General features: G+C 55.0%; 2 protein-coding genes across 4 annotated transcripts in view; one reads left to right on the forward strand and one right to left on the reverse strand.

The window, feature by feature from the left end:
- Nucleotides 1-8: 8 nt before the first annotated feature.
- Nucleotides 9-2234, forward strand: CAMK2N1 (calcium/calmodulin dependent protein kinase II inhibitor 1). Its single transcript, XM_042015869.1, has 2 exons — nt 9-239; nt 1063-2234. The coding sequence occupies exons 1-2, from the start codon at nt 80-82 to the stop codon at nt 1131-1133; spliced, it is 231 nt and encodes a 76-aa protein (XP_041871803.1). The 5' UTR covers nt 9-79; the 3' UTR covers nt 1134-2234.
- Nucleotides 2235-12818: 10584 nt separating this feature from the next.
- Nucleotides 12819-15767, reverse strand: part of VWA5B1 (von Willebrand factor A domain containing 5B1) — a 30093-nt gene continuing 27144 nt past the window's right edge. For all 3 annotated transcript variants that reach the window (XM_042015836.1, XM_042015838.1, XM_042015837.1), the window contains 3 exons: nt 15507-15576; nt 15166-15289; nt 12819-14948 (listed from right to left, as the gene is read on the reverse strand). In XM_042015836.1, the coding sequence (XP_041871770.1) occupies nt 14226-14948; nt 15166-15289; nt 15507-15576 (917 nt within the window). In that variant the 3' untranslated portion in view covers nt 12819-14225. The remainder of the gene's footprint in view (nt 14949-15165; nt 15290-15506; nt 15577-15767) is intronic.

Below are 15767 nucleotides of genomic sequence, written 5' to 3' on the forward strand. Positions count from 1 at the left end.
CCTCCCGGGGCGCGGGGCCCGCGGGCCCGGGAGGCTGTCGGGGGGCGGCGGCGGCGGCGGGTCCCCCCCCGCCGCCCCCATGTCGGAGGGGCCGCCCTACGGCGAGGGGCAGCTGGCGGGGGACGCGGCCGTGGGGCAGCTCCCCTTCCCCGTTCGCCTCCGCGGCGGCGACGGGCTCCTGGCCGGCGGGCAGGGCAAGCGGCCGCCCAAGCTGGGGCAGATCGGCCGCAGCAAGAGAGGTGGGTGCCGGAGGGAGCGGGGCGCACCGGGAGCTGCCCGGGATGCGGGGCACGGCCCCAGGGATGGGGCGGGATGCAGCGGGTATCCCGCGGGGTGTTGGGCATCGTGTACCGGGGACCTTCCCCGGGGATGCAGGACACCGGGAACCGTCCCCAGGGACGGGACACGGTGGCCGGGTTCCCTGAGGGATGTCGGGCATCGCGTCCTGAGGACCTTCTCCGGGAATGCGGGGCACTGGGGACCGTCCCCAAGGACAGGGTATGGAGCACCGGGCTCCCTGAGGGGCGTTCGGCACCGTGCTCCTTGGATCTTCCCCAGGGATGGGGCATCAAGCGCCTTTCGGGGGTGCAGGGCACCGGGAAGCATCCGCGGGGACGGGGCACGATGCACCAGACTCCCTGCAGGATGTCAGGCATCACGTCCCAAGGACTGTCACCAGGGTGTCGGGTAGCCGGGACCTTCCCTGGGGACAGGACACTGTGCCCTGGGCACTTCACCGGGTATAGGGCAGCAGCGACCTTCCCCAGGGACAGGGCATCGTTCCCTGGGGACCATCCGCGGGGCACAGAGGTGAGGGGACCTTCCTGGGGACGTGCCCTTTGCCAGGTTTCCCCAGGGACAGGGCACCAGTGCCGGGGCGTGCGATGCTGGGCACCCTCCCTGGGGACGGGACACGGTGCACCAGGTGCCCTGCGGGGCGCAGCTTTGCCAGCAGCCACACCGGGGATGTGGGACCCCTCCAACCTCCCCCAGGGTGACCTTGGGCGAGGGGAGCACGGCGGCAGGAAATTCACCGCGCTTCTGTTTCTTTCTGCTTTCTAGTGGTTATTGAAGATGATAGAATTGATGATGTGCTGCAAAACCTCTCCGAAAAGGCCCCTCCCGGTGTTTAAAGCCTCCCTGGGGACGCTGGGCTGAAGCCCGGGGTGGGGTCGGTTTACAGTGGCACAGGTGATCGGCAAAAAATAACCCCCCAAGACCGCAGCGACCGCCCGAGCGCCGGGAACGCCGTCCGCGCCCGCCCGCAGTCCCACGGCACCGCAGCACGTCCTGCCCTCCGGAGACGCGCGGAGGGGAGGGCGGCGAGCGAGCCAGAGCCCAGCCATGAATTAAAAAATTATAATAAATTAAAATATCTATATATATAATCGGGAAAATGGTCACCTGCTTCAAAACCCCCACCCCGAGGGATGGACGGAGGAGTCCCGCCGCGGCTCTGAATTACTCGGGATCGCTTTTCTCGGGCTGATGAACCTTGTGCCGCGCTAGATCGGGGGGTAAGAGGAAAGGGGGCAGCGGGAACTGGGGGCGGGGGGGAACAGCCCCCGGCCAGGGCTGTTCCCAGCGGGCACCTTGTTTACATTATTTAATCTTGCAAAAATGAATCCGTGCACTTGGATGTACCACGCTATCCCCTTCCGTATGAGTTTCTTTTTTTTATGTTGATGTCTTTGGATGTTGGGAAATTATATAAAATAGATATATATATATATATTTAATTTTAGTCACGTTTTAGGGTTCTCGAGGGGGAAAACCAAAACTTTTATAAAGGAAAGGCCTGAAGGAAGAATTGCTGGTTTATTTTTTAAAGCTTGTACTTCTTGGTTGCTGTGAGCAAAGGGACAGATTTTATATGTACGGGGGGTGGGGGGGACGCTCAGCTTTTCTAACTACCATGCAGTCTGTAGTGTGGGTGATCTTGGTTTTTTTTTTTTCTTATATTGTGGCAGTTTCCTCTCTTTAATAGACTGTATTAAAATATATATATAAAGAAATTATTTAATGTAATCACAAGAGTGCCAAACACTTGGAGATGCTGGAGGGCAGCGATTCCCTCCCCGAGACGAGCAGCACTCGGAGCTTTCTGCTCTTTCTAGGGCTCGGTCGATCTCTCGTGGGGTTTTCTCTGACTTCTCTTTTCTAATCTTTCTTTTTAACTATTTTGCATGACGTGCATAAAAACAAAAGGGGAAAAAAAAAAGGGGGGGGGGGGGGGGAACAAAAAGCGCCTCTGGCGCCCGGGCTTGGTTCTTGTTTCTGTTTGCGATTGACTGACAGACCTCAAGGCAGGTTTTTCTTTCCTCCTTTTCTTAAATATTGTGTATGTTGCACTTTTATCCACTACACAGGGCTATTTCTGCGATGTCCGAATAAAAAGGAAAATGAAACAAAACGGAAAAAAAAAAAATTATAAATGCGGATCTGCCGTGTTTTCCCGTGGGCTGCCGGGGCCCAGCGCCGTGAGCATCCCTCCCTGTCCACCCAAATAATCCCAAAATAACCAAGGAGAACGCCGCCACTCTCCAGCACGGACCCCTGTTCGTGCTGAATAATTAATTGTCATTAATATTTATTTGTGGGACTTTTTTGCTTGATGGAAAAATGCTTCAGGGGCACAAATTTAATGGGAAAATTCAGTGTTGGGTCCTGAAAGTGGCTGTTGGGGATGGGGAAAAAAAGGTGCCTTCCCCTTCACTGATGGGAAAAACTGTGGAAAATGGGCATTTCCATTCCAGTATTGCCTCCCTTCCCCCAAAAACCCAAATCCTGGTGTTAAAAAAGGCCATTATCCCTTCTGCCCCTGCCACCAAGGGCACGAGCCAACCTTTGTGCCCAGGGAGTAGGAATATAATCACAGATGGGAAACAGGTCCAGAGGTGGGATTTTATTGCGAAGAAAATCATGTGTTGCACTGGAAGCAGGATGCTGCTGAGCTGGGATTTGTACAGGATGACCTGGGGGGCAGATGGATTCGTTTGGGGTGGCACAGGGAGCTGGTACCCCATTTTTGGGGTGTGAAGGCTGCACAACGCTCCCCTCCCCACCACCTTTGCTACTTACTGCTCCATTTTTAACTCACACAGGCTCTCCCACATCCAGGGTAGGATGAGGAGCTTTGCTAAATTGCTCCCTTGAAAAATCCCCAATTATTTTCATTTTTTCCCCAGCGAGTTCAGCTCCGAGGTCGCGCCTGTGTGGGTTGGACTTGGTGCATGCAGTTTTGGCCCCAGGATTTTCTATGCTGCGGGACCTGCTGCACCTCCAAAGCACAAGATGGCCCACAGAAGGCATTTTTTTCCCCCCAAACTAATGTTTTTTGCCCCAGCCAGCATCTGGAGGTGAGCCCAGGGCTTTGGGAAAGCAGATACAGCCAGAAAGGAGCAAAGCATCGCACACGTGCTGAGGAGGCAGCGCCTGGGAGCTCCTTAGACACAAAACCATGGGCTGGGTGCAGCACCAGGTTAATTAAGTTTAGCGAAAAGCCCTTTTTTAATGTAAAAAAGCCTGATCTGTGGGTCTGCCAAACCCAATTTCCCACTTCCTTCCATACATCAAAAGACCTCTGAGAGCTTAAACCACCCTGAAACCCAGACCCGTCCGTGGGTGCTCAGAGGATGGGGCCCAGGCACAGCCCTGGGAGTCCCCCCCAAAAACACCTGGATGCCCAGGAGAAGCCAGGAATGAACCAGAGAAAGCCAGAGGGGGAAGGGAGGCTGAAAGAAGAGGAGATTCTGCTAAATTATAAAGCGCTCTTTTATATGCATCTTTCATGCACGGCACATAAATAATGGAGCAGGAGAGCCCGGCGAGCTCGCGTGCAGGAGGATGCGGGATGGAGGGCCGAGGAGAGAGAGATTCACGAGGGGTGGTGGGGAAAGATGCGCCCAAGAGACCAAGGCGGGCATCCCGCACGGCCGGGAGATGATGTTCTGAAGGAGGATTTAAGGATTAAGCTGGCCCCGGGGCAGGAGTTTATTGCATACATTATTTAACAGATGGCCCAACGCAGGCGGCGGCTGCCTACGGTCTCCCCGGTGACCTTGGCTGGGAGATGCCGGAGCTGGGCAGGGAGCCTGGTGCCATCACCACGCTCCGGTTACAGGGATCAGAGGGAAAAAAAAACCCCACCGAACCAAACCCCGGGAGCCAGCACCCAGCAGCTCCAGAGCCAAATCCCCATGGAAACTGCAAAAATCCCCACCCAGCCCTGCCCATATGGGCTGCTCGTTTTGGCAGGGGTGGGAAAAAAAGGAGGAAAAAATAAAATGTATAGAAAAGAGCCAATTGCAGGTTTATTTACCGGAGGAAACTTGGCACCTTGGGAAGAGAGCAGAGCGGGAGGGACGAGTGAGGTGCAAAGGTCCCAGTGACACCCAGAGCGCTTGTGAAATCCCACTCCCGTGCACAAACACACGCTTTAATCCCATTTTCCCAGGGATTTTGGCGTTGGGAGAAGGTGCTAGCACCGTTGTTCCTGCAGCAAAGCCAACCCTGACCGCTTACACCCAGAACCAGGCTGTATTTTTATTCACTTCTAAAGCTGCTCATTTTCCACAGGCTTTGAGGCATCAGCCTATGGGAGTCCCCCGGGATGACACCAGTCCTAGGGGGGGCTCAGAGCAATGGACAACGATTTTGGGGCTGGGTCAGTGTCCCCACCACTCATTCCCACATCACCCAGGCAATAACTCACAGAAAAAAACCCCAACATCGAGGGCAGTGTGTTGCAGCCAGAGCAGAGAGGAGCAGGGGGAGCGGGTGAGTCCCCCAAAGCTCTTCCCAAAAGGACACCCATGGAGCAACTGCCCAAAATAAACATTCTCTTTTTTTTTTTCCCCTCCTCCATCAAAACTAGGGCATGTTAAACTAGGCCAGCACTCCTCAAGTAATTTATTTATCATGGGGGGGAGCAAGGAGGGACAGCATGAGCTGCAGGAGGGGATGCTTCATCCTGCCCCCAAATGCCATGGGTTTGGGGAATAAAATGGGTCAGTTCTCCCCTCTTCCCTTGTTGAAAAATCACAATTACTCAGAAGGAAGCAGCTTTAGTGACCTTTGGTGGAGAAGACACAAAAACGGTCATTTTAACGGTATCAAACCCTTTTTGATCCATTCACTCGACTGTTTTCACCGCGTGGGGTTCGTGTTTTGTATTGAGGCATTAGACAGAAAATACGAAAATTTAGAAAAACGAAAAATGGAAAAAGACGTAAAGGCAATTTCACCCTCCTTTAAAACTCAGGTTTTTTCCCTGCTTTTTAACACAGGAATGAGAAAAACCCAGCGGCTGCCCAAAATCTCTCCACCCATCCCTGCCAGGGAATGGGGCTGGCCAAGCGGGAGTGGGGACGCAGCACCATCCTGCTGGATGCTCCCCCATCAGTCATGGCCTTGGAGGTTTTTGGGGGGCTTTACCTTTGCCTTTGGGTCTCCCTGTGGGTGGAGTGTTTTCTGGTGGGATGGACCCCACGTGTTGCTTCTTTGGGGGGCTGCGGGTCCCCCTTCCCTGGGATCTTTGTCCCACAGCCACTAGAGGCCACTGAGGCTCTGTGATCCCGGCTGATTTACTCAGGCAGGACATTTGGACACACATTGGCACCCAAAAATCTAAACCCGGGTGAGAACGATACCTGAAATCCACAGAGGCAGCAAAACTGGGGAAAGGCAGCACAGAGAAGGGCTGTCCCTGAGCTCTGTCGGTGTCTCCAGGGGCATCCCCACCCCGGGACCCCACAGGGAACAGGGGCACTCTTCCCAAATCTGGTCGAGCCGCTCAGCTGCTCAGACTTGTGCTGAGCACCAGCAGGAATTTTGAGTGTCCTGCCCCAAGCTAAACATCTCCAGAGGACAGGGAAATGCTGCCCCTCATGCAGCATCCTTCCTGGGCTCACCAGGAATTTTATGGAGGGGTCAAGAAGACACTCCCATGACGTGGCATTCCTTACCTTGGGAATATTCTGCAAGAAAATCCCTAAATCCCCTGCTGCTGCTGCCTCGGGGAGCCTGGGAGTGGAGCTGCCTGCCTCCCCAGGCTCCTCATTTTCATTTCGCCTGGAGTTAAATTTTTCTAGGATATTCTAAACAGCCGTTCCCACTTAAGAGGGAAACATCAGACATCTTCATTTACACACCGCTCCAGGTGTCAAACTGTTGCATGACAATAACAAGTGGGAGACACCTCACCCAAAAAACGGGAGAAGTTCCAGCCGGAGCCAAATGCAGCAACAGATGCTCAGATAAAACCCAAACCTGAGAACAGCACCAGGCTCTGCAACCCGGCCAAAGCCTTCCCAGAGAAATAATCAGTGTTCGGGGGGTGGGGATTATATTTTTCTGGGAGGTTGGGATGCCTGTGCTGCCCTCACATTTGGGTATTTTCAGACCCTTGGTGGGCAGGTGAGAATGGCCACTGCCTCCTCAGGGCTGCCCCAGTTCCCAGCCTCACTGGCTTCGGAAGAAGATTCCCTGCCACAGATTTTTCCAAGACAATTCCTCCCCTGAGTTTCAGCAGGATGTGCCTGTGATAGCAATTGCCCTGTTAAATTCGTGCTGGTGATGCAATGCCAGGAACACGAAGGAATATGAAGGAAACCAGAGGAATTTGGGCTCCCCTCCATGCTACAGCATCTCCATTATTAATATATATAGTATTACATTATATAATGCTATATAATATTACATAATATATATGGTATTATATAATACATACAATATTATAGATATCATTTTTGCAGAGACAGATGTGACACCCGCACAAGCCCTTTCCTTTGCAGATATCCCACCCTGCTCACCCTTTCCCATGGGAAAAAGGGAGCAAAGTGGCTGCTGGGAACATCTCAGAGTCCCTGGAGCTTTGTGTGCACGGCTCAAAGCATCGGCCCCTTCCCGGGATGGGGGAATAAAAGAAAATAAAGGAAAATAACCAAACCACAAAAATAAATCCCCAAACAGGCCATGTGACACAACACTCCGAAATACCCGGCGGTGAGTCACGGGTGTGGAGATGGGGCTGATCCAGCTCTGACTCAGCCCGGGCAGCCGGTGCAGCCTGTTTGTGTCCCCCCCCCTCCCCCCAACTCCTGTTTCCCATTTTTGCTCCAAACCTGCTCAAATATAAATAAATACTCGGTGACTAAGAGACATGTGGTGGGGCTCAGCCTGCAGCAGCCCCTTCAAGCCCCCCCGAATTCCTGATGGTGCCACAAGGGCTGGACACACCAGTATCCCGCAAAAGCCAGGCCTGGGAACCTTTGAAATATTTAAAATGTTTTTTTAAATATATATTTTTGGAGGGGGAAACACACACACACACAGGAGGTTCTTGCTGATGCCATGGCAAGGAAGCACTTGGGATTTTCCAACCAGCTCTAATTAATTAATATTTTCTCAGCTTAGCATCATTTTAAACATGAAGCACCAATTCCCATCGGTCACGGACAAGGGAAGCCGGCACAGAGCAGAGACCCTGCCCAGGGCAGGGTGAAGCCTCATTCCAGGACACCACACTGGAGGGGCGGTGGGTGCTGGTGGAGCTGGGATGAGACTCAGTTCCCACCTGGGTGCAATCCAGCCCCAGCCCTTCCCAAGCCACAGCATCCTGAAACATCCTCAGAGGGATGGAAAACCACAAGAGATGGCTGATTTTGGAGGAGGCGCCTTAGGAAAGCTGCCCTTGGGTTACTCCCACTGGATCTGGACAAATACACGGGGGTGGAGCACCTTACAGCTGGGTTTAACCCCCCACCGTGTTTAAGCCCCTGGGATTCTCCGAGCAGGGCTGGTGCCGGCCTCACCCAGGTTATTGCACCCTCCCTGCGCCACAGGGTAAGGAAAGGCAAAAGGCGGGATCAGGATGAGACCCTGGCAGCATCCTCAGCATCCATAACCAGTTTCCATAGCAACAGGTTCGGCCCCAGATCGGCAGCGGGTGCTGGGAAGCAGGAATGAGGAGGGAGCTCAGGGGGACCCCACGAGCAGCAAAAAACAGGGTTTGGTGCAGAAAATCACTTCACACCCCAGTGCCTCGGGAGCGAGGGGAGGCTGAGGCCGGGCTCTGGGAGCTGTGACCCAACACAGACCCTCCAGGACAGCCCTTCCAGGGAGACTGGGGAGCTGCCCCCCATCCCATCACCTCTGCCCGGCACAGATCTCATCAACCCATTCCAGGTGTATCAGCATTCCCAGTTTAATTCCCAGCTGGGAAGTCAGGAGCTCTGCTACACCCTCCCCCGGCTCCAGCCAGGAGCAAACAGCCACGAGACCCCAAAGCGTCCATCCTACAGTCCTGAACGCCGGGAAAGCGCACACCTGGGGGATGATCCGGAGGGAGAGCCCGGACAGGGATGCTCCGGGCGTGCGGATGCCGGCGGGCCCCTCGCCCGCACCCCGTGGCCGTGCCCCGCCCGCGGCACTGTTACACAAGGCTCCCGGCGCTTGCATAAGCGGCGGCAGCCTCAAGGAGAGAGGAAAAGTGAGCAGCAACCACGGCCCCGAAGCCACGCCTCGGGATGGGATCCGTGGCCTGAGTCCATATCCCACAGGAGTCCCGTGGGATCTGGAGCAGGACATCGTGCAGCCACCCCTAAACGAGGGTGACACAACCCCCCGCAGCAGGACTGACCCCATCCCTTCACCATCCTTGTTGAAGAGACCAAAAATAGCAGGAATTCAACCCTTAACAGCTGGAGAAAGGCTGCCAGAACCCCCAAAGCCAGCGAGCAGCCTGCACACCGGCCTTTGGCTCACCTGCTGCCACTTCCAGACTTGGAACTGGGGTTAGTCCCAGGGGAAGACCATTTTTAAAAGCCTTTTAACCAAGAGGTGCTGGGGAAGCATCCTGCAGGGCTTGGGCTCCCAGGGAGCCTCTGCGGAGTGGGACAGGCAGGTGAGCATCAGCCTCAGCTCCCAGTGCTCATCCCAGGGGCATAAGCATTGCCTTTAACCAGCACCACATCAGCACCCAGGGGTGCCTTTGGCCAGCCCCCGGTAGTTTGGCACAGGGCAGCTCACCCTAAACCACGTTGTTCTTGCTCTAAACCACGTTGTTCTTGCCCTAGACCACGTTGTTCATGCCTGCTGTGGTGCTTCGGATCTGGCTCAACTTCATGGCTGTCAATGAGCACATGGCCAGAGAGGGTTGTAAGAACCTGCAACCCCAACCAGGTCACCTTTCCCGAGGGATTTACACCCTTTACAGGGTTCCTTTCCAGGATTTCCAGCTGTGCCTGCTGCACTGGGGCTGATGTTTTGACCCCAGCTCCTTCTCACCCCACAAACCCACATTCTCTCACTACCCACACCCTTTGCTTTCCTGCCTTGTGTAAAGAAAGGATTAAAAACCACGACAAAAAGCTGAGAAATCCTCTAATTTAATAAGCAGAGAAGCCCACAGACCTCTAGCTTGGCTTTTTAAACATGAGCAATATCATATCTATGTCTTGAGGAGATTTAATGATTTTAACAATTAAAAGGCACCCCAAAGAGGCAGCACTTAGAGGGAACAAGCACCTGCAGGACTCATGTGCATCCCAGCACAGCACAAACTTCCCATGGCAAAGGTGACTTTACAGGTGGCACAGAAAAAAGAAAACCTGAAAAGGTCATTGCACAAGAGGGGGTGATGCTCCTGATTTAAATAGAACCCCCAAAACCCACACTGCAAAACCACAGGCACACCCAGAGCTGAAGCAAACACCCACCAGTGACTCTTGGGCAGTGACAAATTTCCATCCTCCTTCTTTATATAGGGAATGATTCTATGGGGACAGCAGCCACCCCAAAGGCAGAGCACTGGGACAACCAGCTCATGGCAGGGTCAGACACCCCGGGTCTGTGCCCATCCCTCCTCTGAGACACCCCCAGACCTCAGCTTCAGGCCTTATATTGCCTTCAGGATAAACAAACCACAAAATCTCAGTGCAGCTGCCCCGGGAGGGGAAACCACCCAAAAGGACACAAACCTGAGGTGCTTAAAGAACTCCCAGCCCCAAGGTGAGCATCCAACCATCCGATTGCCGCTGAAAGCCATCGTTAAGGTGATTCTCAGTGGAGGGTACGTGTGGGGCCCCCGAAACCCCCCAGAGTCTCTGCGGTGCTGGGGTGAAGCAGAGCTGCGGGAGGCAGCGAGGGCGATGTGTGAAATCGTGGGGCGGCCGGCAGCTATTTCTGCTCCGTGTCAGCACCCACTGACAGCACCACCCTGGGAACACAGCGAAGCTCCAGGCATCATTTTTCCAAGAGAAATCCACCTGTACATAGCTGTACCTCCACATTAGCCCCCAGCATTGTGAGGTGTGGAGCTCGCTGGGTCTGGGTGCAAAGCTGGGGGGTTTGGGGTCGAAGCGAGCTGCTGGCACCCTTGGGATCTCCATTGAGGCTCCCGAGATTCCCCCTTATCTGATAGGCAGAAACTTCTACAAATCCCTTCTCCTTCCTTCTGCTCAGGGTCACTCTTTTCTCCCCTTCATTTCTTGGGACTTGGAGCGAAAACCAGGCAAATGCTACTGATTGTGTAACGTTTTGCTCAAAAAGCTTCTTAAGCAGTCACATATTTCTATTGGATTTCCCTTGCCCTTCACTGCTGATTACTGGAGTATTTATATATAAATAGAAGCTGTCTTCCCCATAATCTGCTTGTTTCTCCTAATTAACTCGGGGCTGCTCTCCTTGGGCTGCTCAGCCCTTGGGTTTTGGGGGAGCCAGCACCCAGTGGCACTCAGTGAACCCAAATCTGCCAAATTTCTGCTGAAATTGCTTTTTTAGGTTTGGAGGAAGCAAAACCCTCCTTTCCAAACTTTATGTGCTCAGTATCTGCCCCATCCTCCCAACCCCCAGCTCAGGGAAGGGCTCAAACGTGATTTCTTCATCTTCCTCCCTCCTCACCAAACTTTCCCCTAATTTAAGGAACGTCTCGATTTGATAATTATTTTAATCATTATTACTCATCTTTCCCCTTTCTTCCCCCCCCCCCCCCTCAAAACTTCATCCTGGGCCTGTCAGTCACTTTAATAGCTGTTTACAACCTATCATCAAGTCTTGCATAACATCCACATGACTTCACTCAGATGCCTCCGACACCCAAAAGCTGCCCCTGAGCTCTATTTCAGGAGTGATGGAGCCCACGGCACCAACCGGCTGCATCCCCCGCCGGCATGCCCGGGGTCCTGGGATGGGGAAAACCAAAGGGGAAAACATGCCCGAAGCAAAACTATTTTGTAGTTAACACAAGACGGCCCCACGCTGCTCCCTGGTTCAGGTGAGGGTTTGTTTGGTGGGCTCAGACCCCCTCCCCAGCATGGCAGGCATATGCTGCATCAATTTGGAGAGATCAGGAGCTAAAAGCACCTGGAGCAGCCCCTGGATCGCCGCCCCTGGATCGCAGCGGCTGCTCCCGGGGGGTTGCGGCTGCAGCGTGGCCTCTGCCCCCCAGTCTCCTCACAGCACTGGGACACGCGCACACCAAACGCGGCAAATTCTGTTAAAAATGTCGTTTTCTAGCAAAGTTCTCCACCCCGCGGCATCGCCCGTCGGCGGCGGGTTGGCGGGGGACGGGGGCAGAGGCGCAATCTGTGCTGGAACGGCTGCCAGCCCTTTTCCTTCGGCAGGCGATGGCTGGGTTGTGGGGCGGGGGGGGGACACGACGGCTCTTTTTTAAGCTCTCCCGTCCTCCCCCTCTCCCTCAGGTTTCATAACCCTTCAAAGCACGAAAAGGCTCCTCCGGTTCCCGGCTAATGAGCCCCTGCGGAGGAGGAGCCGCGGTCCTGGCAGGAGGGAAGTTCGGCAGCAAAATCTCCCCACCGCGGGTGTGACGGGGCAGGGAGGGACACGGAGGGGTCTCTGCGGGGTCCCGCAATAACCCAAATTTGGCCGGTTCTCTCCCCAAAACGCCCCTTGGCACGAGGCTGCCCGGGCTGGGAAATCTCTCCCTACCCGTGCAGACGCTGCGTGCAAATATTTATTTACACAGCATAAAGGGGGTTATTTATTAAGCCACAGCTGACAACTGTATTCAAACTAATTTCTCTTAATAAGGCACTTGTGGTCACCCCGGCAACAGCACCGGAGCGCCCTTAGGAGACGTCTTAATGGGGTGAAAATCCCCTTGGATGCAAAGAGGGTGCTGAGGGGGCCTCCGGAGATGCTGGGCCTGGAGACATCATCCCCCCTTCTTGGAGACCCTCTCCATCCCCGGAGATGGAGTCCAGAGGGAGGAAACTGGGCCAGAAGTGTCTATTTCTTGTGATAGATGTATATATACAGAGGTCACCAAAAGCAGGAGGGCATCAGAGAGGGTCCTTGCTTGCCAAGGGGAAAATAAGGGATGGCAGAGCTCCTACATTCTGCTTTGGGTTGGAAAACACAATGGCTGCTTTATTAACACCTGTAAGTACAACACTAATTAAGGAAGGTGTGGGATGAAGGCAGGATTTCTGCTTCCTCGCACTGACCAAGGTGACAGGTTAAATTGTCGAGAATAAGAAAGACAGCAGAAGGACGTCTCAGCTCCATCTCTGCCTCAGAGAATAATTAAACCCAATTTCCCCTGGTTTTTAAAATCCCGGATCCATCAGCTTACCAAATGCTGCACTATCCAGGGTTTGCAAAACAAAACTCCCCAAAACCTGAAGGAAGCTCCTTATCCCCTCTGAAACCCAGACCTAAACTCACGCACTAAATTATGATGGGGTTTTTTGGGGGGTATTTTACTGAACAGCCACACAAAGCTCCAGCCAGCCAGGGTGGCCCTGGGGAAACCCACCAAGAACCCACCCCAAAACAAAGGGACTCACACTGGGAAGTAGAGCAGGCTGTGATTTACTGGGACAACAACGCTTCTGCAACAACAGAGAACACGACTGTGCCGAGGCACCCGGCCAGCAAACCTGCAGCACCTGCAGCACCACCGAGCATTGCCACACTGGGGACCTGGAGAGGTGACACCAGAGCAGAGACCAGGGGGATGTTTGTGCTCCTGGGGACTCTGGGGAGGTGGCACCAGATCAAAGACCAGAGGGATACCCACAGTTCTGGGGACCTCCGAGAGGTGACATCAAAGCAGAGACGGGAGGGTTACTCGAGGTTCTGCAGAACCTGGAGAGCTGACACTGAGAGCAGAGACCACAGGGAAGCTCCTGGAGACCTGAGAGAGGTGAAACCAGAGCAGAGACCAGAGGGATGATCCTGGGGACCCCGGAGAGGCAACACTGAGAGTAGAGACCAGAAGGATGCTCATGGTCCTGGGGACCTTGGAGGGGTGACCCCAGAGCAGAGACCAGAGGGGTGCTCGTGGTTCCCAGCACTGGTTTCCCTCCTGTCTCACCCCCAGACACACAGACACGAGACAGAAGCCTGCTGGGACAGGGCAAGGCTGCTACATGCCAAGGGAGGGAGCGAAAGGCAGCGGGTTCCAGATGGGCTCCACAGGCATGGCAGCCACGCCAGAGACAGTGGCACAACTCCCTCTGTAGGCACTTGATCCTTCAATCCCAGGCACCCTGGCTCTGCCTGTGAAGCTCCAAAGGCACACGTTGGCTGCAAGGGATCTCACAAACTCCTTCTGGGATTGCAGAGGGGCTGAGGGAGCCTAGCACCGTGTGGATGTGGTGGGGTTTGGTCCCAGCCTCCAACCAGCCCGGCTTCTTCATGGCTGGGCTCGATCCTCCTGGCTGTCACAGCAGGGCTGCTCTTCACATGGTCATTCCCAGCCCCCATTCCCTTTGATCCATGAGATGAGCATGCTGTCAGACCTTTGTCTTCTCTGAAAGCCATCTGAGATGGCAGGAGCCAGCCAGGAAAGCCGGGACTCGGGGCTGAGGGGCTGCAGGGGGGGCTTGGCAGTGATTCAGGGCTGGGAAGAGGCATCTAAGCAAGGACAGGGCAAGTGGAGCAGGCCACAAGGTCTGCTCTGGAAACTGGGCTGGGAACCAGAAGAAACCAGGAGCAGAGGGAACTGCTGTAACTGGAAGTGCTGCTCCAGTTGAAAATAAAAAGCATCTACTGCAGGCAGAGCAAGGTTCCCTTCCAGGGCAAAATCACGACTGCTGAGTGCAGGATTTTGCCCAGACTGCTCTGTTTGCAGGGTTTGCTCTAATAAACACACGCATCCCTGCAGCAGAGGAGTTGAGCTCCTTGGAGGCATTTCCTTAAGAATGAATCCCTGTTCCTGTGCCCTCGCTAATCTGCCCAAGCCTCCCTCCTCCTCCTCTCTACACACTGCCTGGGTTGTAGCACAGCAGGTTGAACTCTAGGTTTTCATCCCAGTGACGGAGCAGCACAAAGAGCTGCTGGGCTGCAGCTTTCACCGTGGCCAGGCTGGATCCCTCTGGGAAGTCCTGCCTGCTCAGCCACAGGCTGGCTTTGGCAGCCACCAGCTCCCACTCGATGAAGTAGGAAGCCGAGCTGTGCTCCAGCCAGGCCAGGGCCACGGCCGTGGCCCACAGCATCCCCTCGGGCTCCGTCTGCTGCTGCAGCTCCACGTCGGAGAGCAAAGCCTGGATCTGGGAGCCGTCGGTGTCCCAGCCCCGGCTGCTGTGCGCCTGGCACTCGGCCGGCGAGGAGAAGCGGCGGATGGTGATGGCCGGGGGGGACAGTTCCTGCTCGGCTTTCAGGGCTCTGCAGACGCTCTCGGCCGCGCTGCCCGACAAGTGCCGGAGGCGGCCGGTGTCCTCCAGCACCGCTCCCCGAGCCATGTCTCCAGTGCTGGGACCCTTCCCCTGCCCACTGGGGACCAGGAGCTGCTGGCTGGAGTTCAGGGTTTTGTGCTCTGAGGAGGGACTGTTCCTCCTGGTGCTGTAGGAGCCAGAGGGGCTGAGGGACAGGCGGTGGCAGGCGAAGGGTGATGTCCACTTCAGCTTCTCCATGGGGATGCTGATGGCATCGCAGAAAGCTGAATTCAGGAGAAAGGCACCGCAGGCCAGCTGCAGGGACACCTGCAAGGGATGGCAGGCACAAAGGGAAGCTCTGGCACACCAACCCCTTGTGGGTAGCTCAAGAAAAAGGCATGGATGGATAGAACAGCTCTCCATCTCTGAGCAGGTCACTGGACATGGTTGTCAGAGACAGCAGGAGGAAGATTCGGGGGGATCCTCCTCTGCTCCCCTGCAGTGACCACGCAACCCCAACAGGACCCGGGGAGGAGCTGCTTACCAGGGGAAGGTAGCCCATGCTCTCACTGTCGCCCTCGGAGCCGGCTTCGCTCCCTCTGCTTGGAGATTTACTCATGAAGCCTTTGGCAGCTCGAACCAGCAGCCTGGTTTTATTAAGGGTCAGCCTGTGAGAGGATGAAAAGGTGTCCGTGACCTCTGTGCTCATCCTGACACCCACCCTCCCATCCAAAACCATCCCTGCTCCCCAGACACTGGCACTGCGCTTGGTCCCAGCTCTGGCCGCTATCCCTGCAGTCCCTCCTCTCCCCCTGGCTTGTGTTCACATCAGATCCACGCAGGTGAAATGTGCTGAGGTCAGAGGAAGGTCGAGCTGGCTCCTACCTGGCAGCAAAGAGCCTCTCGATGGATTTTTGGGCTTGTGCAGAGGAAGCTGACAGGCTCTGGAGTGGCCCTGGGGAGAAACACAGTGCTGGGGGTAAAACAAGGTGCTACAGGGGAGCAAAAGGGAGCAGAGTCAAGGTCCTGGGACACGAGGTGGTTTGTTTGTCTGCTGAATCTTTGGCAAAACCCTTTCTCTCCCCTTGCCTCATTTTTCCTACATGGATAATAACATTCCCACACTTCTCTGGAAGAGATTTATAC

The sequence above is a fragment of the Corvus kubaryi genome, unplaced genomic scaffold (genome assembly GCF_017639235.1).
Source record: "Corvus kubaryi isolate FWS band 111438036 unplaced genomic scaffold, C.kubaryi_AGA036_p1.0 split3-37344, whole genome shotgun sequence".
Lineage (NCBI taxonomy): Eukaryota > Metazoa > Chordata > Aves > Passeriformes > Corvidae > Corvus > Corvus kubaryi.